This window comes from Tilletiopsis washingtonensis, assembly GCF_003144115.1.
Source record: "Tilletiopsis washingtonensis strain MCA 4186 unplaced genomic scaffold FA09scaffold_6, whole genome shotgun sequence".
NCBI lineage: Eukaryota > Fungi > Basidiomycota > Exobasidiomycetes > Entylomatales > Tilletiopsis > Tilletiopsis washingtonensis.
In genome coordinates this window covers 284,291-309,513 of record NW_020312003.1, presented here as the reverse complement: position 1 = coordinate 309,513, position 25,223 = coordinate 284,291, and the positions used below count along the sequence as shown (strand labels likewise).

Sequence of the window (25,223 nt, the reverse complement as noted above, 5' to 3'; positions counted from 1 at the left end):
ACAAGATCTGACCCTGGCGCAAGCATCGCGCATGCTGATTGCAATACAACAATGCTGCGCCGCGCCGTGCTCGGACTTCGGCTTTCCGTCACGCCGCGCGGCCGCCATCTTCTCGCACTCCACCTCGCCTCGCACCCGCAGCCATGGCCGACGCACCCGACGACGCCGCACGCCTCGCGCAGATGGGCCTGCCGGCCTCCTTCGGCATGGCGCCGCGCGCGCCGCGCGGCCGCGGCCGTGGCGGCGCTCAGGCCAACGCGGGCGACGGCGGGCAGGCGCAGCGCGAGGGCAAGGGCGGCAAGCGCAAGCCGCAGGGCGCAAGGGACGCAGCGCCGAACGGCGGCGGAGGTGGTGGTGGGCGAGGCGGTAGTTCTGGCGGCGGTGGAGCATTTCAGAACCGCGGTGGCAGAGGAGGCGGCCGTGGTGGAGGGCGCGGCGGGCGCGGAGGAGGCGGAGGAGGCGGCGGTGGACACGGCGGACCGGGTCGCAATCTCGTCGTGAGTAAGAGCTTGCTGCTGGAACCTTGGCAAGGATGCTGTGAACAGAGATGGAACGGCCGAATTGTCATAGCCGTAGCGCATGCCTGTTGCCCAAGCAAGCCGAGCCTGAGCTGACTCCGCACAACCAGGTGCCGCCGAAAGAGCCTCACCAGATCCGTGCGTCTGGCCCTTCAGGCCTTCTCGCGACGCCTCGCTGACACTGACAGCTGCACATCCTACACAGAGGTCTTCTTCCGCCCGTCGTTCCTCGAGGACCCGTGGGCGCATCTCTCCTGATGCCTGTCTTGCCGCACTCTTCCATACCCCGCGCCGCGCTTCGCCTCCGGCTCCAGCCTCATCCTCTTCCAGGGCTCTCTCTCACGTCATCAGCAATCGCATAATCCGACACTCTCTGTCGCGGCGGGGCACGTATCTACAAGGGGTATGATGGGGCATGAGGTGTAGGCGGCAGAATAGAGGGACGTAGAGGAGGGTATGGGGCCGCAGTGGTGAGTGAGGAGCGCCGGGGGGCGCGAGTGAAGTGAAGAGCACGCAGCACGAAGCTCAGAACGCAGCGGCGCTCACGCGCCGTGCCTTCTTGCCGAGCTTGGGCGAGGCGAGGCTGTTGCTGCTGCGAGCACTCGAGCGGCGCGCCAGGTCGGCTGGGCCGCTGTTCAGCGCGGCGCTGATGTCTCTGGCGGCACCGGCGCTGGGCGAGGTGGGTGTGGAGCGCTGGGCGCGCGCCTGGTTCGCCTGGCAACGCTGGAGCGCAACTCGGTTCTGAGATGGGCGAGGTCAGGCAGAGTCTCAGCCACGCTCTCTTACTGGGCGACTCACGACCTCGTCGCGCCACACGCGGCGCTCCTTGCGGCTGTGGTCCAGACGGCTCATGCATGCACGCTCGGCCATGTCTGCCACGCCCAGCGACGGCTTGCTGCAGTTGCTCTGTGCGCCCGTGACGCTGCCCGTCTCGGAGTTGGCGGCGCTGTCGGCGCTCAGCGCGCTGGCGCCGCGCACCGAGTCGAAGCTGGCGCGCGCGGCGGAGAACATGCGCGCACTGGCGCTGCCGGACGGAGGCGGGATGGGCGGCGGGCTGAAGTCGGCAGGCACGGCGATGGGAGTCGGCGGCTCGGTGCGGCGGGGCTTGTTGCGGCGCAGGGCACCGGAGAGCAGACCAGGCTCGGACGACAGTGCGTTGACGGGCAGCGATGAGGAGTGGCCGTGCCTGAAGCGCTTTGCCGCGCCCGAGATCGGCGGGCTCGTGCTGGCTGGCGGAGAGGGCGCCTTGGTAGCGCTCGGCTCGTCGCGAGCAGCTTGCGCCTCCGTTGCACGCGTCTTGCTGACCTTGCGCATGCGCGTCTGGCCGCTGTGCTCGGACGATGCCGAGCGGGGAAGCGGACCATTCTGGCCCTCCGACGACGGCGACTTGGCCATCACGACGTACGTGATGTTGCCATGCTCGCTGCCGCTGGTGCGCCGGCCGTGGCCTTTGAGCGGCTCAAACTGCTGCACGGGTGCGGCAGAGGGCGAGCCGCCGATCGAGACTTCGCGCACAATGTCGAGGCGACGTCCGCGACCGCGCATGGCACCGACGTCCTTCGTCGGGGTGATGCAGGCCTCGTCGCTAGCAGGGCGTGAGCTCGATGTCACGTGGCGCTCGCTTGCTGCCATGCTCTCAAGAGCGACTGCCGATGCAGCGGCAGCAGCAGCGCTGGCAGCTGCAGCAGCAGACGCCGCAGCGGCAGAAGCGGCGTCGGACTTGGCTGCCTGTGCCTTGGCCGCCTCGTATTGCGCCGCCTTCTTGCTGCTCTTGCGAGGAAACAAATCCGGCTGCGCCGGCGTGGCGGCCGAGGGCGCGGCGTTGCCTAGGACCCACAGCGTGCCCTTGGCCTTCTCGGCTGCCGTCTCGCGCTCGTGCTCGGGGCGAGGCGCCGGAGCCTTGGCCGGCTCGCCGAGCGACACGACGACAGGCTTGGCGGGCGGCGACGGCTGCGAGACGTACGCATAAGCTTGGCTGGCGCCTTGCTGCGCCACGTAAGCAGCGCTGGCAAGACCGACGTAGGCGCCGGAAGCCAGGTTGCGGGCGCCAGCGTCGAGACGGACGCGCAGGTCTGCCGTGTCATTCTGCGCCGCCGAGAGCGCTGCCGATTGGTTGCCGCTGGGGTCTGCCTGGCGGGCGGCGGCGACGACGAGGCGCTCCTTGGCCTCGGCGGCGGCGTGCACAGCCTCGCGCTTGCGAGTCTGGATGCCGGCGAGGGCAGCTTGGGCGCTGGCGTCGACTGCAGCGAGCGCCGCGCTCTTGCGGCGCTCAGCCTGCTTCTGGATGTCTCTGGCCTGCGCCTCGAGCGACGAGCGGCGAGGCGCTGCCTGAGCCGTGCCCGAGGAGCTGACGCGGCGCAGCAGCGCAGCCTTCTCGGCGTCGATCGTGTGCGCCACGCGGACCTTCTCGCTCTCGACGGACTGCACGAGGCGCTCCTTCTCCTCGTCGGCGCGCTCACCGGCGCGCCTCATGGCATCGCGGGCGCCGCGCTCGACGGCATCGCGCGCCTTGCGCACCTCGCGCGCAGCTCGCTCGGCGCGGGCAGCACGGCGGGCAACGCGGCCCTGCTCGACCTTCTTGCGGCGGCGTGCGGCATGCGTGGCAGGAATGTAGCAGACGCCGTCGTCGTCGCAGACGCGCGCGATCTTGGAGGGGCGCTCGAAGCCGAAGAGCGGACCGAAGGCCGAGTGCAGCACCGAGGCAAAGCCGCGCTCGGCACGCCGCAGGAAGTTGTCGAGCGCCGCAGCGGCGCCCAGCAGGTGGCCCTCGAGGCTCTGCAGCGGGCGCGAGAGAGTCACGCCCATGGGCGGCGCAGGCGTCTGCGCCTCTGGCGGCGGGTTGAGAGATAGGTGATGTGGGTGGTGGTGGCTAGCAGAGCAGCCGAGGCGCGCGGCGATGCGTGAAGGCCGAGGCTAGCTGGCAGCCGGCGGCGCTGCTGACAGATCGGCGGCGGCGCGGCGGGCGGGCAAAGTTTGGGTGAGGACGCGCGTGAGGTGTCGTGATGGGCGGTCGTGGCGGTCGTGTGAGGTCGTCAGGCGTCAGTTTGTGCAGCGGTTGCCGTGCAGGTGCAGCCGGCACTGGCGGCGGCACACGGCTGGGGCCGCGCTGAGAAGGCTAGGGCGCGAGAGGGGCTGTGCAGGTGACACGGGTGGCAGGGAGACAGGAGCCAAAGTGTTGATGGCGCGGCCCAGCATGCAGCTCAGGCCGCGGCAGCGAAGTAGCGGCAGGGGGGCAGGAGAGCACTTGCAGCGCCGCCGCCGCGCGGGCGCAGAGGCGCAGCGAAACAAGGGTGCAACTCAACGCTTGGCGGCGGGGCCAGAGCCGCCGGCCGTTGACAGGGGCGCACACGTCACGTGCCGCAGATCTCGCTTTCCCACGGGTGGCGCGCCGGCCGCTTGCCCGAAGCGGCGCGCGCTGCCCACGCGACGCGCCTCGGAAGTTCGCAGCGAGGCGGCGGATGCGCAGGCACCAGCAGCCGGCTGCGCAGACAGCTTCCGACCCACCACCATCCCCCGTCTGCTGCACCCACGTCCCGCTCTCTCACACTGCTCGCACCTTCGCATTCACCCGTCACACTCTCTTCTCTTGCTCTGCTTCCTTCTCTCGCCTGCCGCACACCTCCGTCACTCGCTCTCTTCGCATCCACCATGATCTTCTCGCCCTCGCAGCACTCCTCCTCCTCGCGCTGGGGCAGCGCCGCCGCACCGCCGTGTGTCGCACTGGCATTCACGCCCGCCGACGCCTCGGCCGTCGCTGCCGGCAAGCGCGGTGCGCCGGCGCCGCAGCACGGCTGGCAGAAGCGCAAGCGCTTCAACGAGGAGGAAGAGCACAGCGAAGCCGCTGAGCCGGACTTCTGCTCCTCCAAGCGCGCCCGTGCTGGCGAATCTTCCATCGCGCTCGAGCCAGTGCAGGCTTTGCAGCCCGTGCAGCCCGCTCAGGTGAGCTGCACTGACGAGCCTCGTCTCTGTCTGTCGATCAAAGCTGACGCTGTTCGGCCGCCAGCCCTCGCGACCGCCCACGCTGGACGAGGTGCACTCCTGGCAGTCTGGCTCCTCTTCGTCCGCGCCGCCAGCGACGTCCGTCGTGGCCGCCGCGCCCTCGGCCTGGGTGCGCGTCGAGCGCCCGTACGGCGCAGCGTACGAGCGTGCGGCGCCCGTCGCGCCCGTCGCCTCTGCTCCGCTCGGCGCCTGTCCCGACATGGACATGGACTGCGCCATGGACTACGAGAGCGAGACGCACACGTCTGCGCCCAGCCGCGCCGGCTCGACGCCCGCCACGCCGCCGGACTCGCCGTGCGACATGTGGGAGCGCATCGAGGGCGACGGCGGCTGTGCTGCCTCACAGCAGGCCACTGCCTGCGGCCAGCAGCAGCAGGCAGCCACGCTCGCCTGGCTCCAGCTGCAGGTCGGCAACGCCGCTCACCCGCACCCGTACGCCTCGCCGACTCCCAGTCCCAACACGCACACCTTCGACGCGCAGAACCGTGTGCAGCTCGGCTCCGGCTACTTTGCCCGCGCCTTCTTCTGAGCTTCTCGCCGCCGCCGGCCCCAAGAAGCAGCACGCTGCTGCACCCTGCGTCTCTCTACTCTGTATTAGTACCGCTCCTGCCCTCTGTGTAACACAACGTCATCGTCTCATCATGCAGCACGAGCTCAGCGTGTGCATTGCGCGCGGCTACAGCTTGAAGCTCGTCCCTGAGGCCGACACGGGCCGCGCCGCGCCGTTCTTGCCCGCGGCGGGGCCCTTGCTGCCCTTGCCGCCCTTCTCGTCCTTGCCTTTGCCCTTGCCGATGACACTGACGCCCTGGAGATTCGATGCGTCAGCGCAGCACCACAACCGACTGCTGGCCGGCCACTCACCTTGTTGCCCAGCAGCTTCCGCAGGGCCTGGTCCTTCTCCTGGCTCTCGCCCTTCTTGCCGCGCGGCGCCTTGAGCGGGCGGCCCACGGCCTCGGCATTGAGCTCGATGGCCTTGCGCGTCGACTCGATGCGCTCGTTGCGCGCGCGCTTCTCCTTGCGCAAGCGGTTGTGCAGGCGCTGCGCCTCCTCGGGCGTCAGCTCGCTGCGGTCGCCCGCCAGCGCCGCCGCGTGCCGGCCGGCGTCGTAGATCTCCTCGGGCGCCAGCATTGTCGCGGCAGACGACGTCGACGGCAGCGCACTCTCGAGCGTGATGGTGGGCGCGTTGGAGATCGTCTGGATCGTCGCCTTGGGCTGCGGAGCGGATGAAGAGCGTCAGTCAGGGCAGCTGCCTCGCACGGACGCAGCCAGCGACTCACCGCCTTGGGCGTATAGTGCGCGTTGCTGAGCGCATCGAGCTTGCCGCAGATGTCGTCGAAGACCGCATCGATCTCGTCGTGCTCCTTCTGCAGCTTGGCATCGGCCGCCGGCGTGCTGGCCGCCTGGCCGTCGGCCTCCTCGCGCGCCTTGGCGTAGTCGTCCTCGTACAGCTGCGCCAGGCTCTTCTGGCTCTTGGCGTCGGAGAGCTCAAGCAGCCGCGAGGGCAGGAAGGCCGTCGCCTCGAGGTTGCGCCGCCGCACGACGTCGTCGAAGCGGCCCTCAAGGATGCGCGCCTTGATCATGTCCTCGAGGCCCGCCGTCACCTCCCCGGTGATGATCGGCTTGGCCTTGCCTGCGGACTCGAACTCAAGGTCCTCCTCGAGCAGGCTGTTCTGCGGGCGCACACGGCCGCCGGCCTCGCCGCGCAGCGTCCAGTCTCGCTTGCCCACGTTCTCCTGCTCCAGACGATCGATCTCGTCCTGCAGTGCAGCCATGCGCCGCTCGTGCGTGGACAGTTGCGAGGCTGCGGCAGAGTCAGCGCAGCGGGCGCACATTGATGCACAAACACTCACTCGAAGTGGCGGCGGGCTCGTCGGCGAAGAGGTCGCCCGTCACGCGCTGCGCCGTCTCTTCGTCCGCCGAGTCGCCTTCGTCCATGAGAGCGTCGCCTTCGTCGTCCTCAGAGGCCTCTGCGTCGCTGCCCTCCTCCTCCTCGCTGCCCTCCTCATCATCATCGTCTGCCTCCTCGTCATACTCCTCCTCGCCCTCCTCATCGCTCTCGTCCTCGTCTTGCGAGAACTCCGCCCACTTGTTCATCATCTCTTGGGCGTCTTCGCCGCCAGCGCCGATCGCCGCCAGCATCTCGGGGGTGATCTTGAGCGGATCCTGCTTGCGCGCCTTGATGCGCCGCACCTTGACCTGGTCGTGGAAGCGCACCGACGGCCGCCGCGAGAGCGTGCCCTCCTCGGCCTTCTTCGGCGTCTCTGCCTTCTCGGCGGCCGGAGGCTCAACAGCCTTCGCCTTGCCCTTGCCTGTTGGCCCGGGCGGCTTGCCTTTTGGCTTGGGCGCGCGTGGCGGCGGCAGAAAGAAGTCCTTGTACCGGATGTCAGCGGCGCTCGGCCCGTCTTCCTCCTCGTCCATCTCGCTGTCCTCGTCAGCGCCCGGCAAGCCATCGATCGCTGCAGGTCGAAAGCGTGAGCATAGGAGCACGCTCGCGGTATGGGTGAGAAGCACTCACCCTTGAACAGGTCGACATCATCGTCGAAGTCGCGGTCCTCGTCGTCCTCGTCCACCGAGCCCTGGCGCTCTTTCCGCTCCGCCTCCTTCTCGGACTCGAGGGTCTCGCGGTTGAACTCGTCGATGGAGAAGAACTGGTCGTCCAGCACCGGGTGGCGGCCGCTGCAGCGCACGCGTGAGCGTCTGCAAGTGCGAATTCGAGGCGCCACGACTCACCCCTTGCGCGACGGACCAGCCACACTGGAGCCCGGCTCGTCGAGGTTGTCGAGGATGCTCGCCCGTCTCCGGTGCTCCGCAACCTCTGGGTCCTCCTCCGACTCGCTGCCGCTGCCAGCCTCTTCGTCATCCTCCTCCTCCTCATCGTCCTCATCCTCATCAGCCTCGCCGTAGCTGGCGTCCATCATGGCTGCCAGCTCCGGGTCCATGCCATCGTCGTCCTCCTCGTCGCTGTCCTCCGCGTCTGGGTCCTTGCCCATGCGGATGCGCCGTTGCCGCGTCTCGCTGCGCAGGCGGCCCAGCTCCGCCGCCTCGGCGGCCGCCTTGCGCGCCTGCTGCTCTTTCTCACTGAGCAGCGGCTCAAAGGAGACCTCGTCGGCGTCGTCGTCGCTCAGATCGCTCGTGCCCGGGTAGCCGTGGTCCTCCGAGTCGTCGTCGCTGCCGTCGCTGTCGCCGTCGGCCATGAACATGTACTCGTCGCGCATAGCAGGGTCCAGACCGAGCGCGCGCATTTCGGCATCGCTGAGCTCGGCGATGGAGTGCACGAGCTTCTGCCCTTCCTGCTCCTCCTCCTCCTCCGAGTCGTACTCATCCTCGTCCGAGTCATCCTCGGCACCCGCCTTGTATGGCCGGCCCTTTGGCATGTCCTCCTCGTCCTCCTCATCGTCGCCGTCCTGCTTGACCTCCTCCTCCTGCACGACGGCGCTGAGCAGGCGCTCGAGCTTGGCGCCGCGCAGCTCGAGCTGCTCCCACAGCTGCTCGGCCGACATGCCGTCGACGACGAGCTCGCTGAGCGGCGTGGGCGGGAAGAGCTCGTGGTGCGCCGGCAGCGCGGCCTTGGCGTCGCGCTTGCGCTTCTTGCCCTTGCCAGCGCCCGGTCCGGGAACGGGCTCGACGGGTGGGAACGTCTCGCGCAGCAGCGCGGTGAGGCTCGGCAGTGCGGCCTCCTCGCTGGCGATGGCTGTGTGCGCGGGAGCGTCAGCAGGGCAGAGCAGGCCGAGGGTCCGGCCAAGCAGACGCACCAACGTCGAACATGCTCTTCATGGCCGCGCGTGCCATCTCGGCGATCTCGGCGTCCGGCCGCGAGAAGCGCTCGGGCTCGGTGGCGATGAGCTCGGCCAGCTGTGAGACGCTGGCGGGCGCCGCGTCGCCCGAGCCGGACGCCTGCGCCGTGGCGGCGGCAGGGGACGTCGGGACGGCCATGCTTGGCTGGCGCAGCCCGGAATAAGCAGCAGCGGCGACGGAGCAGAGGCGGCGGTGCCGGTGTGCGGACGAGCAGGCGGGTGCGGGCGGTGCGGTGTGGGTGATGAGGAGCGGGTGGCAGTGGCAGCGAAGGAAGCAGGAAGGCGCCGCCGCCGCTCTCCGCGGCAGCCGCGGCGCCGCGCCAGGGATTTTGCAGCGCGGCGCGGGTCTTCCGGCCGAGAGCGCGCGACAGCCTCTCCTTCCTCTCCCATTCGATGCCTGTACCGCTCCAGCAGCGGCAGCATGAGGACGGTGATGTACTGCAGACAGACCCATATGCTTTTCAGAGCGAGCGGGCGCAGTCCCTAAGCAGAAGTCAGAGTCGAGTCTGAGCCTGAGCCTGAGGCAGAGGCCAGGCGGACGCGCCTCACCGCGGACTGCGTCCGGCGTGATGGCTGCTAGCGGCCCCAGTGATCGACACCGTCCTTCGCCAGATGCAAGCAAGGCTGATCTACCGCGGAAGTGTCTCCTCGATGTATTGCACAAAGCGTCTCGCTACCGCCGCCTCTCCGCCGCCGCCGCGTGCGTTGGCTTCCTGCTCCACCATCGCTCCAATCGCGCTGATCGCACTGGCGCCCGTCGAGTGCAGACGCACAAAGGAGCGGCGTAGCCGCTGCAGTGCCGCCAGCGTGGGTGGAGCGCGGCCTGGCGGCAGAGTGAGGGGCAGCGCATCGCCGGAGAGCGAGAGCGTCACGACGCCGCCCAGTACCGGGACTGCAGAGGAGGAGAGCGCAGAGGAGAACGAGGAGAGCACGCCTTGTGTGCTAGACTCGAGCAGGGAGAGGTAGTTGGTCGTCGTGGAGCGCAGCTGGGAGCAGCGTGAGCCGCGGCACGCCGCGAGAGCACGCGGCTGGACTCACTGGCGCAACGACCGACGGCGCCTTTGCGCTCTTGCCGCTCGACACTGCCTCCCAGATGTCGTCGAGCGGCGCAGGCTCCCATGCCTGCAGCCCAGCGCCAGCAGCTGATCTCTCCGGTATCGAGCTTGCACTGTCTGCATCCTTCCCCGCGTCTGCGCCTAGCGCATTGGCGTTGCTGCTCGACGCAGCCTCCTCGTCGCCGCCCGAGGGCAGCACAAACAGCGGCGAGTCCCACCGCACCGTCGAGCTTGGCTCTTCAAAGCGCAGTAACAGCTCCCTTAGTCTGACACGACAAGCACGGCCATCAGCGCCGGGCACACACAGCCGCTGCTCGTGCACTCACGTCTCTGCCGCATACGCCTCCTCGCCGCGCTGTCTTCGCCTCTCGTTCCTGCTCGTACACTCCCCCGGCGGCGTCGCCACGAGCACGCTGATGCATCGCACGCCCGCCTCACGCGCCGCACACCAGAGCTGGTAGCGGAAGCCCTTGATGTTCGTCCCTGCGCCGCCGTCTGCCAGCACGAGGGCGTCGGGCGCCAGATGCCGCACGACGAGCGAGAGGTAGGCGGCGCGCGCCGGCTTCTCGGCGGCTTGCGTGTCGAACACGGTGCGCGTGTTGGAGATGTCGTCGTCGGTCAGCACGACGACGCGCCGCAGAGCACTGGCGCTGCTTGAGGAGGAAGCAGAGAAGGAGGACGAGGACGAGATGCGACTCTCGAAGGCCAGCCGCAGCTCCTGTGCGCGGCGGGAGCGGCCAGCACACGGTAGGCCCGAGACGATGACGAGCGCCATTGAGTGAGGTGCTGTTTGTGCGGAAGCGGGCGGCCAAGTGCTGGGGGGCGTGCAGCAGGCAGGAAGAAGCGGGGGGAGGCGAGGCGCGCACCGCAGGCAGCACGGCGCCTGTGGTCACAGGTGGAGCAGCGGCGTGGGAGCACGCACGTGACGCTCCGGCGTTCAAGATTTGGCGGAGCGTAGCGCACGGAGCAAGCGCGCCTCGGCTGCTGGAAGTGGCACGGCGTCCAGACGGCGTGGAGGCAGGCCGGCAGCGGACGGCACAGCGGACAGAGCGGAGGGAACTGGAAGCGAAGCTGGCCGTGCTTGCGGCTGCGTGCGCGTCTCGCCACCTTCCAAGCAAGCGCCGGGCGCAGATCTTCTCATCCCTACCACATCAACCACCTCGCACCACCCCCAACACACTCACTCAGCAGCCATGTCGACCCCCTCCTGGACCATTGTCTTCGCCTGCGACGGTGCGTAGCCCGATGCCAGCGCCGCTGCTGCACAGCACACACTGACTTCTTCTCCACAGAGGCCGGCGTGTGAGCCTTTCTTGCTGCACCTTGCTGCCCCCTCTGCTCACGCTCCGCAGCTCGTACAAGGACGCCATCCTCGCCGACTTCAAGAAGGACCCGCGCGTCAAGAACGTCATCGACGTCGGCGTCAACAGCACGTCGGACAAGACGCGTGCGTGCCGCTGCCAGTCCTTATTGCTTCGTCATCTGACCTCTCTGCCGCAGCGTACCCCAACGTGGCCCAGGCCGCCGCGCAGAAGGTGGCCTCGGGCGAGGCTGACCGCGCGCTCATGATCTGCGGCACGGGCCTCGGCGTCGCCATTGCCGCCAACAAGGTCAAGGGCGTGCGCGCCGTCACCGCACACGACCCCTTCTCCATCGAGCGCGCCATTCTCTCGAACAACGCGCAGGTGCTGTGCATGGGCCAGCGCGTCGTCGGCCTGGAGTGAGTGCTGCGGGTGTGTGAGTGGGAGGGACAGTATGCTGATTCCTCGCAACAGGCTCGCTCGCAACCTCGCAAAGGGCTGGCTCGGCCACGTCTGGGACCCCAGCTCGCCGTCGGCCGCCAAGGTCGATGCCATCTGCAGCATCGAGTCGAGCGCATAGGTGCGTGCCGTTCCTGAACCAGCAGCAGCTGCCAGCGGCGCTGACGCGTTTCTACAGATGCGTTCCTCCGCTGTAGTGCTTGCTCTGAATGATACACCTGCTCCTTGCCCTGCGCCTTTCGTAGGCTGAACATTTTGTCAGGCGAGTATCAGCTGCAGTGTGTCTGTGATGGCTCTTGGGCTCTGGGAGATTGCTCGCTGCCCTGCGGCCTCGAGAGCACTCTTGCCGAGCTTGTCGCGGTCAGGCGCTTGCTTGTGGCACCGTGTCTGCAGCCCAGCTGCGTCAAGTCTCTCGAGGTGGGTTGCAGACTCGATCATGAGGTGCGTTCTTGGTCTCGGTCGATGCTGTGCACGCTGGTCCGCGCGCCTGTCGTGTCGGCCGCGCGTGTGACGCGACAAGTCTGTCCTCGAGGCCGTCGAGGGTGCGCTCTGCTTGAACGCTCGCCGCCGGCGTTGCGCACTCGGCTGCGCGGACGACTGACCTTAGCCTGCGCCTGCTACTGAGCCGGACTCTGGCCTGCATGCTCTGTGACCGAGCAGGTGATGCGCTCGGTCACAAAGGCTCTGGCACCATGAGCGACCTCACAAGCAGGAGCATCAGCGCAGGCGGAGAGAAAAGCCCACGTTCCCATTATAGTCTGGCCCCAGCGACCCTTCGCCCCTGTACAGTAACCGCGGCCTGTCTTGATGTAGTCTTTTTGTGTGTGTCTCATCGCCATCCCCCTCTGGCTCCCACCTCGGGTCCACTGCGCCGCGCGAGACCCCGTCGAGCTGCCCCACTTCAACCCTGCCTGCTGCTCTCGTCTGCTCCCTCAGGCCGTGACTGCCGCGTCGCCGCTCTTGTCCTCGGTCACCGTGCTGGTGCGCCGCTCCTTCTCCGACTCGAGTTGCTGTGGCGGACAGGACGTCAGTACGTAGTCCGTGGTCAGGTCCACGCGCCGACACTCACGTTGTACAGCAGGTACAGCGCCTTCTCATTGGCCTCGGCCGTGCCCTGGATGGTGAACATGCGCTCGCCCGAGTCGTCGTGCGGCACCTTGGCAATGCTGATGCGCGAGCCCGAGATGCGGCGGATTTCGGTGATCTTGCTGCCGCCCTTGCCGATGATGCAGCCGACCATGTCCGAGGGGATGCTGATGTTCTGCGTGCGCTGGTTCGCCGCATCGACGATGGGCGCGCCGAGGCCGGCCGCGTCGCTGGCGCCGGCCACGAGACCGCCCGCCGGCGTCACGGCGGCGCCCGAGGCGGCGGCATCAGCGGCAGCCGTGCTGGTGCGGCGCGCAGAGGCACCGCTGCCGTTGGCCGCAGCGCCCTCGCCCGAGCCTGCGCGGCGCGGCTGCGGCGGCGATGCAGCCATGCCGTGCGAGCCGCCGGCGCCCAGCGTCATCGAGGCCACGGCACCGGCGAGGTAGGCGCCGCCGCCGGCGCGGCGGTTCGGCGTGCCCTGCGGCTGCAGGCCGCCGGCGCCGCCAATGGCAAGCACGCCGGCGCCCTCAGCCTGGCCCGGGTGGTAGAGCACGGTGCCCTGTCCGCGCTCCCAGTCCTCCAGCAGGCACTTTGCAATCTCGAGCACGGCGACGCGAATCGCCTCAAACGTGCCCTGCACCTCGACGATGCGCTCCGTGCTCTGCGGCAGCATCTCCTTGCTCGCCACCATGCGTGCGCCCGACACGTCCTGGATGTGCTTGATCTTGAGGCCCTGTCGCCCAATGACGGTGCCCATGAGGTTGTGCGAGATGAGCAGGCGCACCGACGTGAAGTTGCCGCCCGCGGCCGCCGAGAGCGTCTCGCCCGGCGCCGCCGCTGCGGCCACGGGGTTCTCGAGGATGGTCTGGGCGATGTATGCGTAGGCCTGTGAGGAGTGTCAGCGCCAGGCACTGGCAGTGCCGCTCAGAAGCCACACAACCTGCCGCCTGCAGTGCAGCACGCCAGCCGCAGCTCTGCCCTGCCAGTCCACGTTCCGCAGCTGCGCCATCACTCTCTCGCACAGCTCCACGCACCTTGGACACACCCTCGACGGTGCCGCTGACGCTGAGCACGCGGTCGTGCACGCCCTGCACGACCTTGCTGACGCCCGCCTTGACGCCGGTGCGCTCGCGCAGCTCGGCGACGTTGGCGCCGCCCTTGCCGATGATGACGCCGGCCTCCTTGGTGCTGACGAGGGCGCGGATCGTCAAGCTGGCCTCGCTGTCGGGCGCCGGCGCGGCAGCCGCCGTGGCCTGCGCATCGGCAGAGGCAGAGTCGACGGCCGTGGAGGCGTCGGAGGAGCTCGGCGCCGCGGCCTCGGCCTGCGAGGGAGCCGCGGCGGAGGCGGCGACGTCGGCTGCCGGTGCCGGCGCAGCAGCGGCCGGCGTGGGCGAGGTGGGGTTGGACATGGCGGAGACAGGTAAGGGTGGAGGGAAGGGCGGAGAGGGAGAGAGTCGGCGGCGGAGAGAGAGCGGGCGGAGGGAGAAGAGAGGAGGGTCGGGTCGGAGTAGAGGAAGGAGGAGGAGGCGGAGGAGGAGGAGAGAGGGGAGAAGGAGGAGGAGGAGCGGCGACGACGACGGAGTGTGATTGTGGCAGGCGGTCGTGGTGGGAAGGCGGCGAGGCACCGGCGGCTGCTTCTTGTCGTGCTGGCCCTCTAGAGGCAGGCACGGCGCGCGGCTCCGAGCTCCTTTCCCTCTCGCAGCAGGCACACCACACGCGCCCTCCTCGCACTCTGTCTTACCGCGCCTTTCCTCACAGCGTGCTGGCACGAGACTCAAGCCGGCGCTGCTTCACCACATGCTGCATCCTCCAGCAGACGCATCTTCTCGATGCTGCCTCTGCGTGTCCGGCAGAGCGGCATTCTCTGGCCAGCTGCTGGCTGCGTGCTCGGTGCCGCGCCTCGCGCACGCCGGCCGCGGTGCGCGCGGCCCCGCACCGCAAGGCACGGCACTCGCAAAAAAGTTGCGCGGAGTCGCGCCCTTCGCTTAGCGCCCGACTGCACCGCCCGCGCCGCGCTCCCACGCCTTCGACGACCCCTCTGCCTCGCCATACGGAGGGTCGGCGAGGCCGCGGAGGCTGGGAGCAAGCCAACAGCAGCGGTCTCGCCTGTTTTGTGCTCAATGACAATCAGGCTCAAATTCACGTCGCTGTGTTGGTGCTATTTGGGCTGCCGCGGCACAGAGGCGCACCTAAGGAGCTTCGCCTTCAGCCGCCTCGCACCCGTCCCGGCATGCCGTACCGCGCGAGAGCGCCTCACAGCGAGCCCTTCTCCGCAGCGGCCTGACTTTGCCGTCAGAACAGCCCATGGATATGGCATGCACGCATCTCGCTCGGCTGCAGCGCCCGAGCGGGCGGTGCCGTCGCGTCGATAGAGTCCAACGGCTCGCGCGCGCCCAAGCGCCACTCAACGGTCGTGTTGAAGGCGTGGCGTCTGCTTCAACGCTGCAACCGCCGACAGCCCGTCAGGGACACCTCATGCGGCTATCAGAGAGCCCTCAAGCCCTCGTGCTGGACTCATCTTAGCTCTACACCACTCCACACTCACCTTCTTTGCTACTCGCTGGCCCGCGCTCGGCGCACCCCACATTCGTTTGACCCACCACGCTCTTTTCTTCCCTTGCCGACATGCGTTTCTTCCTCCTGACCCTGGCGCTAACGCTGTCTGTCCAGCTTGTTCGCGGTGAGTGGCGCTCAGACCGCCTCATCAGCCGCGCTGACGCTCGACAGGCGACAACAATGACTGGGTGTCGCCGCTGTACGTGGCGCAGAGCGGTGTCGCCGCCGAACGCACGCCAGCACAGCAGCGCATCATTGAGGCGGCCGTGTGGAGCGCCGTCAAAGGCCCCTGGCGCGTGACGGACTCGAGCATCGAGCCGCCATCAGGCGATGCGAGCGACTATCTCTCTTGGGCGCCGTACTGGTGGCCCGACTGCAACTGGTGCAGCGGCGGCGCTGGCGCTCAGTCAGATGGCAGCGAGGGCGACGATCCTGATGATGCGCCCAGCTCGGCTGCAGGACCGATCCCAACGGCACTGCCAGTGCTGCCGCAGCCAGGCCCGCAGCGACCCTACAACGCGCTTTCCTCCATCCTCGACAGCCTCTCCCGCGCTCAGGCCGTCGCCACAGGCGCGCCCGACGCCGAGCGGCCCAGCAGCATCGCCACGCCTGAGCCATACTATTGGCTCTCGCAGGCACTGCCCAAGCTGCCCGCATATCCAGCACCGCTGCAGAGTGCCCTGTCGTACGCCTACAGCAAGGTGCCGGCGCCTGTACAGACGGCCATCTGGGGCGTCGCGTCTGCAAAGCAGGAACTACCGATCCCGAATGTGTGGGGTCAGCTGCCGCAGGTCGGATACGTTGGCCAGGCAACGGCTACAGCGCTGCCCACACCGTATGGCCAGGCTTTATTCGGACGAGCAGCAGACGACTCGAGAGCGACAGCCTCGCCGACGACGACTGCAGCGGCCACCGGCGCACCCCTCGCTCCGCGCGCCGGCAAGTGCACGCCGTCGCGCACCAGCGTGGCGCCGTCGGCGACATGGACGAAGTGTCCCTACAAGCAGCGCGACGGCAAGCTGAATCCAGACGTGCGGCAGCTCAACAACACGCGCGACGTCGTCTCGATGGCGCAGTCGGTGCTGTGGAACGGCGTGGCGTACGGCCTCACCAACGACACTGCGCACGCCAAGCGGGCCGTGCGGCTCATCCAGACGTGGTTCCTCGACCCCCGCACCGGCGTGAAGCCACGTCTGACCTATGGTCAGGTCGTGCGCGGGCCCGGCTCGCAGGAGGGCGGCTACACGGGCATCCTCGACTGGCGCATGCTCATCAAGGTCGTCAATGCCGTCGTCGTGCTGCGCAGCAACGACGCCGAGGCGTGGAACAGCGTGCTGGCGACGGCGATGGCCAAGTGGGCGTCCGACTACGTCGACTGGCTCACCACCAGCGCCGAAGGGCGTCGCGCCGCAAAGGTGGCCAACAACCATGCGACGTTCTACTACAACCAGCTCGTCTCGCTCTATGTACTCCTCGGCGACGTGCCGCGCGCACGAACTGCTGTCAATGCCTTCTTCACGACGGTGTTCATGAAGCAGATCAGCGAGGATGGCGAGCAGCCGTACGAGGCAGTGCGCACGCGGCCCTTCCACTACCGCTGCTTCAACATCGAGGGCCTGCTGGCCAACGCCAAGCTGGCCGACAACCTCGGGCTCAACATGTGGAGTGCGCGCAGCGACGACGGCGCCACGATCCAGACGGCCGTCGACTACGCCATGACGCTCGATGCCGGCGATGAGGACGTGACGGAGCTGGCGCCGCACGTTGCCGCTGTTGCCGCCGCGTACGGCGACCCCACTGGCAAGTATGCACGCTGGCTGGCCGACGAGAACAACAGCGGCGACCCCGATGCCATCCAGAGCTGGCGCTTCTACGACAGCGCCGACGCTCTGTACTCCTCTCCCAGCGCAGGCAACACCGCCAGCTCGCAGAAGTTCGCCTGACCTCCGGGAAAATGACAGCAGCACATACCACGGCGTGTGCGAGGCGCGAGACTTACTGATAGATTGAGCAGCGCAAGAGGCAGAAGGGCCCGGCTTGGACTGTAATGCTGCAGAGATGCTGTCGAGATCTGTGTGAATTGAGCAGCGGTGGCCTGGCGGGAAGCCGCGGCCACACCGAGCTGCGAGTCTGAAAGGAGGCGGAAAGTGGAGATGAGCTATGGTCCAGCGCTGCCCTTCCGAGACTGGCCTGCAGCATGCAGAATCCGGTGCATGTCGCCTGCTAGCGAGGCTCCGCGCTGCAGCGAGGGCGTTGCTGCTTCTTTGTCTTCTGGCCCGAAGACCGCGTGTCGAGCCGCGAGGCCGAGTTGATGACGCTCCAGCTTCGCAGGCACCGCGCCGCTTGCTTGCTCGCCCAGGCCTGTCTGTATTCTCGAGGGCACTCTGCCGCTGCTTTGTGGGCTCAGACGTTCGTCGTCGACATCGGCAGTGCTGCGAGCCAGCTAGCATCAGACAAAGGTAGAAGAGAGCGCAATGCATTCAGGGTCAGGAGCAGCGCGAGAAGCGAGCTCAGCGGCAGAACTGTAAGAGGGAAAAGACAGGACAGGCAGCGCCAGAAGCGAGCCCTTGGGGGTGAGAGGTGAGCGCGCGGGAGAGACGTGCAGGTGAGGGCGAATGAGAGGTGAGCTTTGCCGGTGGAGATGAGAGGCGGGGCTCGAGGTGGGGGGACGGGGGTATGCAGAGAGAACGGGCCCAGGAGAGGCAGCGCGGACGGCTGCGCATCCCCGTGCGCGCCTCGCTCCCGGTGCGGCGGCAGTGCGCTTAGTCGTCGAGCTTGGTGAGGAACTGCACCTGGTCGACGTAGACGCGCGCCGTCTGGCCGGAAGGGCAGGACACGCCGATCTTGATGTTGCTGACGGACGAATTGGCAGACGCGACCTTGGAGAACGAGGCGTAGGTGTCGGTGGCGCTGGTAGCGGTGATGTCCATGGAGGCGTCCGGGGCGCCGCCGTTCTCGGCAAGGTAAAGCGAGCACGGGGTGGCCGACGAGACACCCGAGCTGACCGACTGGACGAAGTACTGGAACTTGACTTGGTAGGCGTTGTAGCTGTCCTTCGGCGCCGTGGACGAGATGACGATGTCCTGCGAGATCGACTGGCCGCTCTGGACCAGGGCGTAGCGCCCGCCGTACTTGGCGTTGTTGGTGGCCAGGGTCGCGCCGTTCTGGTACTTCCACGGGTCGCCGTTGGTGCCGCCGTTCTCAAAGCCGCCGTTCTGGGCCACGTCCGTCGGGTCAGACTCCGGGTACGCCGTGGGCACGAACTGGACATCGTCCACGTGCACGACTGCGGCGCCCTCAGGGCAGATCAGGCCGAAGCCGATGTCCTCGATGCTCGTGCGGTTGTTGGCGATCATGGTCTCGAACTTGGTCCAGTCGGCGACCTTCTTGTTGACCGGAAGGAAGGCCTTGCTGGTGTCCTCCATGTACTCGTTGTCGAAGCCGAACGACAGGTTGCAGCCCAAGCCCTTGGGGCCGGCGATGAACTCGGGCACGCGGTACTGGACGCTCACGGCGTAGGCCTTGGCCTGGGGCGTGTCGGAGACGCTGTTGCGAATGCGGTAGTAGCCGCTGGGGACCGACTGGTACAGCTCCGGGTAGCTGTACTCGCCGTACTGGGCGGTGGCCCGCAGGCTGGCGTACTGCTTGCCGTCGTAGGCATCCGTGGCGTTCTTGACGACCGTCACGTCGCCGTCCTTCTCCCAGGGAGCGAGGATGTCGTTCTCGAAGTGGTTGTTCTTGGCGACGTTGCCGGCATCGTCCGTGGGCGTCTTGTCGACCGGCGTCGGCGCGGGCGTGGGCGTCGTGGCCGGGGCCGTGCACTTCTGGTTCGTGCAGATGCCCGACTGGCAGCCGGCTGCCTTGTAGCAGCTGGCGCCGTTGGCCGCCGGGGCCTGGCACTTGGAGTTGCCGCAGTACGACGAGGCGCACGACTTGCTCGTCTCGCAGCGCTCGCCGTTGGTGAGGGCCGAGCCCTCAACGCACTTGCCGCTCGAGCACTTGTTCGAGATGCACTGATGGAGGCGCGAGGTCAGTGCTGAGTCTCCAGAGCGAAGCCAGAAAACTCACGCCGATGTCCTTGTAGCACGAAGCGCCGAGCGACTTGCGCGTGTCGCACTTGCTGCGGTTGCAGAAGTTGTTGACCGAGCCGCACTGCGACGACTGCGTGCAGCTCTTGGCGGCGCGGGCCTCGAGCGAGGCGTTGTCCGTCGAGGCCGGGAGGGCGGCCGCGAGCGGGAGGGCGACGAGGAGGAAGGGGAGGAAGCGCATTGCTAAAGAGAGGGGAGGGGGGAGGGGGAGAGAAGAGGAGAGGAGTGGAGGAAGCTGTGGGAGTGAGTTGCGATGATGAAAAGATGGGAAGACGATCGCAGCGTCCTCCTTTTATGTCCCTGGCCCCGCCTTGCCCGCCGACTCGCTCTCGCCAACACTGCAACGGCGAGGCCCATGCTACGCAGCGGCGCTGCCCACGCTGCGCGCCGTGTGCGCCTGCGGCGTGCCCGCAGACTGCGACGCAAGCCGAGCGCCGCCGCAGCAGCGCGCCGCATGCCGCTGAGTGCCGTGTGGCATTGCAGTTTGCAGTTGTGCGACGGTCCAATCGGTCGGACGCATGTCTACACGCATGCGAGCATGGAAGCATTCTCGTCGGCCACAGGGAGATGCAGGCAAGACACAGACGGGAGCGTGCATCGCAGATGCCGTCGAGAAGTTCTGGAGCGTGCGCTTCGGGTGCCAGCGAGAGGCACAGGAGCGCAGCGCCGGCAAGACGACGAGGCTGCGTCGGCGCCCCGTCGGACGGGCTGCGCTATGGGCAGGCCGGGCCGTGCATTGCGGTGCGGGCGCGTAGCGTGGCGTGGCTTGGCGGGACGGCGCATGCGGCGGCGATGGCGGTTCCTGGGATGCTCCCGTGGGTGGCAACGCGGGATTGCGGCCAGGCGTGGTGGTGGCCGCACGGAGCTCGGCACGGCAGGTGGGTGCGCCACGCCGCGGCGACGGCGGCGCCGCCCCCTGGACAGTGCCGCGGTCACGTGTGGCGAGCTGCTGCGCGCCTGCTGGGGTGCCGCGCCTGTCGGGCGTGGCCTGGCGTGCGGCGCGCGCATGCGCATGAACGCTGGCTGCATGCCGTGGCGCCTCCTGGCTCCCGAGACTCGGCCAATTGCTGCTCTGGAAGCGGGGTGCGTGCAGCGCGCAGGGTTCCGCCGGATGTGCTTCCAGCACCAGCACAGCGGCACAGCAGCACAGAGGCGGGCGCCTGGCTGGACCCTCGCCTCGCCGCCACGCATCTCATGCCGCGACGCCTCTCGCTCCCGAGACAAGTGCGGGATCCTGCTCGGGTACACGGCCGGCGGCCAAAGCAGAATGCCCGCCGGATGTGCTCCCAGCACAGCGCACCCACGGGCCCGTCGCCCGTGCAGCACGCATGCCGGCGTGCGTCGCGCCCTCGTTCCCGAGCCTCGGACACGTTCCTCTCCTGCGCCCAGCTGCAGTGCCGTGCAGTGCGGCCGCATGTGCTCCCAGCGCTTCGGGCCCTCGCCGCACGCGGAGCGTTCCCGGCCCCGCGCACGTTCCTGGCCGGGCACGCTGCAGCCGCCGCAGCCGCTAGAACACCAGGGCCGCAGCAGCAGCGGGGCAGCAGCAGTAGCGGCAGCAGCGCACGGAGGAGCAGCAGCAGCAGCAGCAGCAGCAGCCGTGGCAGTGGCATGGGCGGCAGCGGCGGCAGCAGCAGCGGCGGCGGCTGCGGCGGCGGCAGCGGCGGCGAAGAGTTGCAAGGCAGCATGACGAAGCCCATGATCTGCCGGCCGTTCCTGCGAGTCGATTACAGAGCAGCATACAGCGTCGGAAGCGTCCAAGCACCTGCAGAGGGCATGCCTGTGGATGCTGACTTGCTCCCCACCCCTTCCCGCGCTCGCTCCACTCCGCTCGTCCCCCGACTCCCGCGGCAGCAAGTGTGCGTGAGAGGCGGAGCGCACCCTGCCGTCCCGCACGGGATCCACGGACACAGAGAGGAAACGGGGTACCATTACAGTAGGAGCAAGTCGTGGCAGTCACATCGAGGGTCGTCGCGCGCACGCCGGCCTGCCCGAGGAGGCATGCGCTGCATCGGAGCCGAGGCGGGAGCGTGTGGCTGATGGCAGCTGGCAGCTGGCGTGCATAGCGTCGCCGCTCAGTGCGAGTACAGCGGCGGCAGCTGCGGCGGCCGCTCGGGCGCGCGGCGCCCATTGAGCTGTTCATTGATGATGGCGTACGGGTCCTGCGGCGGCGGCGAGTGGGCATAGCCGCCAGGCGCATGCGGCGTGTGCGGCGCCGCCGCTGCGGTTCCATACGCGCCGTAGTCGTAGCTCGGCCGTGCGCCGGCGGCGGTGTCGCCGAACGGGTTGCCCGCGTCGTAGCTCGGGCGCACATCGTAGCCGCCGCCGTACCGGCCATCGCCGCCCTCGCCGTAGCGCGCCGACTGCGCAGCTGCCGCGGCGTAGTCGCCCCGGTCGTCCTCGTCGACGTCGTCGCCCGTGATTGGCTCAAAGGCAGAGTCGTCGGTCGGATGCGTAAAGGGCGGGATGCGCGGGCCATTCTTGCGCGTGAGGCGCCAGGAGCGCAGGAAGAGCAGCGCAGAGACGACCCAGGTCACTGCAGAGGAAGGTCAGTCACAACACGCGGGAGCAATCCGTGGACACGCACGGAAGAGGAACCAGCAGAACGCAGCGCCGGCGCGCTTGGTGCGGCAGAAGCCCGGCAGTGCTGCAATGTAGTCCTCCTTCTTGCCGTTAGAGCTCCCGGCATGAGAGTCCTTTGCGGGATCCTTGCAGCCGGCGAGCGTGTAGGCCGAGATCGTCTGCGTCATGCTGCCGAGGACGCATCAGCATGCGAGGCTTCGGGACGCGGGTGGGCGAGGCCACGGGAAGCGAGGGCACGGGAGTGGCGCGCCATGCAGCGGCGATCCGGCGGGCCCGCGCTACGGTATGCTTATGCGGCGGTGCACTAGCCTGCTGGATGCGCGCTGCACCCGTCCCGCCCTGCTTCGCCGCACCATCTTCGACAAGTTGCTCTCAAAGCACTCACGCAAGAATCGCGCCCAGGCCGAGCCAGCCGCCATTCACAACGAAGCCGACGCGCGCCTCGCCGAGCGCACGGTTGAGGCTCTTGAACGTCTTGTAGTCGCTGCGCTCGTGCACGACGGGCACGACGAGGAACGTGGCGCTGGCGACGAGGGAGAGCGAGGCGAGCGCGAGGATGAGGCCCGTGAGGCCCGAGGGCGAGCCGATCCACTTGTTCTGGAAAGCCGCCAGCACGACTCCGATGAGCAGCAGCACGGCAGCAAAGAAGACTTGGCCGCAGCGCAGGAAAAAGAGCATGCGATCCCACTTGTCCTGCAGATGCAGCGTGTCAGACCGGGAGGCGCGCGTGGCTTCGCACAGACGACGCCGACGGAAACGTCGGCCCACTGCCGCGCTCGGCCCGACTGGCCGCCGCAGCGCAGTGCTCTCGCTCCCGCTCCCGCGCCTGCAGCTGCCGCCGCTCGCCTCGCTCGCACCGGCGCGGCGCACTCACCTCGGCCCCCGTGCCGGCCGTGTGCACAACGCCCTCGTTGCCGATGCCGGCGCCGAAGCGCGCCTTGCCCTCAGACGCCCCGCCGCCGCTGCCGCCGCCGAGGGCCATGCGCTTGAGCGCGCCAAAGTCGACCATGTGTGGTGGGTGGGTGCGCCTGTGGTGCGCGACTTGCTGGAGGATGTTGGGGGTGAGAGGTGAAGGAGCGGCGGGGCGTGCTTGCGCGATGCGCGATGCGCGATGCAAAGGTGTTGCTCGCTGCGCTGCGGCGGCGGCTGCGCGCGCGCCGCACAGCCTCCTCGCCTTGCCCTGCCGCCGCGCGTCTAAGTCGAGTTAGGGGCGCGCGCGCGTCTCCTGTCGCGTGTGAGATCTGGCCGGCGGCTGGCGCGCCCCTCCGCCGCTCGACGCGAGCGCAACGCGCGCGGCGCTAAGGCATCCGTTCATCGGGCGCACCCTCTGCTCTCGCTCCCGAGACCACCGTCCAACTCAGACTAGATGGTTAGGGGTCTTCGGGACGAGTGGACGTGCAATGCAGACGGGTACACACGCAATCTGAGGCGCGGCCCGGAAAGCGTGGCGTGGCGTGCCAGCTGCCGGACGTAGAGCTCCGCGTTGCGGCGCGCTCCGGCCGTGCGCTCGGGCCTGCTATGCTGTGAGCCAAACCCGGCGTACGAGTGCCAGCGATGCGGGGCCATAGCGAGCAAGGAATGCAAGGCAGAGGCGTCTCCTCTCCACAGGCGCAGCGGCCGGCATGCACGGCCGCGCCGCGGCCAGAGAGGAGCGGAGCAAGCGGCAGCAGCGACGGAGCGCCCTTCACTCGAGCATGTCGACTCGAGCAGCCCCGACTTGGGCACCTCGACTCGAGCACCGACCCGAGCAGCTCGGGGCGAGCACCTCGTCTGCGCTTCGGAGACAGACAGCGCTCGTAGCACAACGGTACAAGTACATTGCGCAGCGCGCAGCGGCGGCCCTCACTCCCAGCTCATGTCCAGCATGTCCGACTTGATCATCGCCATGACCGAGGCGACAAAGGCCTCGAGGTGGAAGCTGCAGGAGAGGTGGCGCTGTCAGTCGAGCAGGTCGCTGGCACATCTCTGCAGCTCACATGGCCTTGTTGCCCTGACGACAGCGAATCTCCTGTGGCAGAGGCCGGCGTGTGAGCAGAGCACGGGCCAGACGAGAGCAGGGCCACTCACATAGAAGGCCGCCTTCTGCACGATGTGTGCCCGCAGGTTCTCGTCGACGCGACGCACGAGCTGGTCCGTGATCGTCTTGATGATGAGGCGCGCGGGAATGGCGTGCACCAGCAGCTCGTACAGCTTGCCGCGCACCTCGAGCAGCCGCGCGGGCGTCTGCTCCCCCGTGATCAGGTCGGCCGTGTTCATCGCGAACGTCTCCCAGTCTGGCTTGGCGATGGAGAGGTCGCCCGTGAGGTCGGGCCTGTGGTCGGAGCGACGCAGATGAGCACTGGACTGACAGGCACCGACGGCGCACTCACGACTGCATGCGCAGCGCCTCCAACACGAGAATCGCCTTGCGCAGGTTGCCGCACGAGTCCTGGAAGATCTGCGACGCCACCTTGTCGGGCAGCGTGAACGACTCGCGCTTGGCGACGTGGCGCAGGACGGCCGTCATCTGCAGTAGAGGAACGTGAGCTCCGCGCGGCCGCAACACACGGCACAGCTGCACTCACCTCAGCCTCAGACGGAGCACCGACGCGCATCAAGAGACACCGGGAGCGGATCGGCGCAATGATGCGTGATGTGCTTGTGGAGCACAGGATCAGGCGCAGGTTGCCCATGTACTTCTCCATCGTGCGGCGCAGCGCCGACTGCGCGTCGCGCGAGAGAGAGTCCGCCTCGTTGATCACCACCACTGCGCCAGGGTCAGCGCGACGCTGCATTGCGAGCAAAGCGCCAGACTCACCCTTGAAGCGATGCTTCGCATTCGTGTCGACCTGCTGCGTCTGCGCAATTTCCTTCAGGATGTCCTGAATGACCAGCCGGTCGTAGCCACCCGCATCACTGAGCAGAAGCGGGCGCATCAGCTCTGGCGAGGACGTCCAAACGGCTCCGCCTTTCAGCCGGGAGCAGAGTGGCGAGCTTTGCTCAAGCCTCCTCGCAAGACAGCCGCTCGTGCCGGCGAGCGACCCTCCTCCGTTGCTCGCTCCACCCTGGCCCCTCCTCCGTTGCTCGCGCCATCCTTGCCTGTCCAGTCGCCTGCCACCCGCACGCCCCTGCACTCACCTGGGCGTCAGCTCGATGTGGTAGTTTGAGCTCACGACGTTGACATCGATCTTGCGCTTGCTCGGGTTGAGGAAGACGCGCTGGTCGATCTTGAGCTGCAGTGCGGGCCACGCATCAGCAGCGGGCCTACGGCAAAGAGACGGCTCCGCGCTCCGCCCTGCGCCGGACTCACCTTCGCCGTCGCCGGGCCGTAGAGCTCGCGCAGCAGACACATGATGCGCGTCTTCTTGCCTGCGCCGCTGGGCCCGTAGAAGAGCATGTGCGGAAAGTCATCGTGTGCTGCCTGCAGAGCATGCGCGCGGCAGGAGTCAGTGATGCGCGGCCAGCCGGCGCCACTGTGCCACGCACGAGGGCGACGAGGCGGTCGGAGAGCGTCTGGTGGTAGTGCAGCTCGGTGAGCGCACGCGGGCGGTGCTTGTCGACGTAGAGCATGGCTGCAGGAGGGCAGCTGTGCGCCACGGAGAGACTGGCGCCGGCGTGGCGAGGAGGAGATGTGCAGATGGGGAAGGGAAAGTGGAGCAGGCGCTGCACCTGCTGTTGCCCCCCGCCGCCTCGGCCGTGCAACACCGCCGCGCGCCGCGCGCAGCCCGACGCGTCTCGCGGCACTTAACGCGTCACAGCGCGCGCGCGGCTGCGCTGTGTCCGTCTCCGCCACACCCGCTCTGCGTGC

The 25,223-nt window shown here is 68.3% G+C and overlaps 11 protein-coding genes across 11 annotated transcripts; 4 read left to right on the top strand and 7 right to left on the bottom strand.

Annotated features, from left to right (window-relative positions):
* Positions 1-136: 136 nt before the first annotated feature.
* FA09DRAFT_359395 (hypothetical protein) lies at positions 137-894 on the top strand (the record flags this gene model as incomplete). The annotated part of the gene is made up of 3 exons (XM_025745103.1): positions 137-497; positions 629-656; positions 724-894. Coding segments are annotated over 3 exons (560 nt in total), but the record flags the coding sequence as incomplete, so codon positions are not given.
* An 11-nt stretch (positions 895-905) lies between these two features.
* Positions 906-3,440, bottom strand: FA09DRAFT_228138 (hypothetical protein). The gene is made up of 2 exons (XM_025739574.1): positions 1,317-3,440; positions 906-1,259 (listed from the first exon to the last, which is right to left on the bottom strand). Exons 1-2 carry the CDS (start codon positions 3,321-3,323, stop codon positions 1,044-1,046), a joined length of 2,223 nt encoding a protein of 740 aa, XP_025599633.1. The 5' UTR covers positions 3,324-3,440; the 3' UTR covers positions 906-1,043.
* A 600-nt stretch (positions 3,441-4,040) lies between these two features.
* On the top strand, positions 4,041-5,154 carry FA09DRAFT_359393 (hypothetical protein). Its single transcript, XM_025745102.1, has 2 exons — positions 4,041-4,457; positions 4,522-5,154. Exons 1-2 carry the CDS (start codon positions 4,167-4,169, stop codon positions 5,044-5,046), a joined length of 816 nt encoding a protein of 271 aa, XP_025599632.1. The 5' UTR covers positions 4,041-4,166; the 3' UTR covers positions 5,047-5,154.
* FA09DRAFT_328756 (Mpp10-domain-containing protein) lies at positions 5,095-8,565 on the bottom strand. The gene is made up of 7 exons (XM_025741901.1): positions 8,270-8,565; positions 7,248-8,208; positions 7,033-7,193; positions 6,368-6,973; positions 5,795-6,318; positions 5,379-5,729; positions 5,095-5,322 (listed from the first exon to the last, which is right to left on the bottom strand). The coding sequence occupies exons 1-7, from the start codon at positions 8,448-8,450 to the stop codon at positions 5,194-5,196; spliced, it is 2,913 nt and encodes a 970-aa protein (XP_025599631.1). The 5' UTR covers positions 8,451-8,565; the 3' UTR covers positions 5,095-5,193.
* Positions 8,566-8,766: 201 nt separating this feature from the next.
* FA09DRAFT_328755 (chromatin associated protein KTI12) lies at positions 8,767-10,150 on the bottom strand. The gene is made up of 3 exons (XM_025741900.1): positions 9,693-10,150; positions 9,350-9,632; positions 8,767-9,297 (listed from the first exon to the last, which is right to left on the bottom strand). Exons 1-3 carry the CDS (start codon positions 10,139-10,141, stop codon positions 8,941-8,943), a joined length of 1,089 nt encoding a protein of 362 aa, XP_025599630.1. The 5' UTR covers positions 10,142-10,150; the 3' UTR covers positions 8,767-8,940.
* A 375-nt stretch (positions 10,151-10,525) lies between these two features.
* On the top strand, positions 10,526-11,512 carry FA09DRAFT_316624 (putative ribose-5-phosphate isomerase). Its single transcript, XM_025740849.1, has 6 exons — positions 10,526-10,599; positions 10,659-10,668; positions 10,719-10,813; positions 10,867-11,086; positions 11,142-11,247; positions 11,305-11,512. The coding sequence occupies exons 1-5, from the start codon at positions 10,560-10,562 to the stop codon at positions 11,245-11,247; spliced, it is 471 nt and encodes a 156-aa protein (XP_025599629.1). The 5' UTR covers positions 10,526-10,559; the 3' UTR covers positions 11,305-11,512.
* A 213-nt stretch (positions 11,513-11,725) lies between these two features.
* Positions 11,726-13,834, bottom strand: FA09DRAFT_359389 (hypothetical protein). Its single transcript, XM_025745101.1, has 3 exons — positions 13,247-13,834; positions 12,196-13,098; positions 11,726-12,136 (listed from the first exon to the last, which is right to left on the bottom strand). The coding sequence occupies exons 1-3, from the start codon at positions 13,619-13,621 to the stop codon at positions 12,059-12,061; spliced, it is 1,356 nt and encodes a 451-aa protein (XP_025599628.1). The 5' UTR covers positions 13,622-13,834; the 3' UTR covers positions 11,726-12,058.
* Positions 13,835-15,079: 1,245 nt separating this feature from the next.
* Positions 15,080-16,761, top strand: FA09DRAFT_355925 (chondroitin AC/alginate lyase; the record flags this gene model as incomplete). Its single annotated transcript, XM_025744851.1, has 2 exons — positions 15,080-15,174; positions 15,733-16,761. Coding segments are annotated over 2 exons (1,074 nt in total), but the record flags the coding sequence as incomplete, so codon positions are not given.
* A 680-nt stretch (positions 16,762-17,441) lies between these two features.
* FA09DRAFT_228018 (hypothetical protein) lies at positions 17,442-19,207 on the bottom strand. The gene is made up of 2 exons (XM_025739573.1): positions 18,837-19,207; positions 17,442-18,781 (listed from the first exon to the last, which is right to left on the bottom strand). The coding sequence occupies exons 1-2, from the start codon at positions 19,035-19,037 to the stop codon at positions 17,531-17,533; spliced, it is 1,452 nt and encodes a 483-aa protein (XP_025599626.1). The 5' UTR covers positions 19,038-19,207; the 3' UTR covers positions 17,442-17,530.
* A 1,721-nt stretch (positions 19,208-20,928) lies between these two features.
* FA09DRAFT_295720 (hypothetical protein) lies at positions 20,929-22,141 on the bottom strand (the record flags this gene model as incomplete). Its single annotated transcript, XM_025740132.1, has 3 exons — positions 20,929-21,389; positions 21,441-21,604; positions 21,822-22,141. Coding segments are annotated over 3 exons (945 nt in total), but the record flags the coding sequence as incomplete, so codon positions are not given.
* Positions 22,142-23,236: 1,095 nt separating this feature from the next.
* Positions 23,237-25,019, bottom strand: FA09DRAFT_328750 (P-loop containing nucleoside triphosphate hydrolase protein). The gene is made up of 9 exons (XM_025741899.1): positions 24,902-25,019; positions 24,726-24,836; positions 24,554-24,648; positions 24,234-24,331; positions 24,001-24,182; positions 23,806-23,942; positions 23,504-23,747; positions 23,413-23,444; positions 23,237-23,354 (listed from the first exon to the last, which is right to left on the bottom strand). Exons 1-9 carry the CDS (start codon positions 24,983-24,985, stop codon positions 23,279-23,281), a joined length of 1,059 nt encoding a protein of 352 aa, XP_025599624.1. The 5' UTR covers positions 24,986-25,019; the 3' UTR covers positions 23,237-23,278.
* Positions 25,020-25,223: the final 204 nt, after the last annotated feature.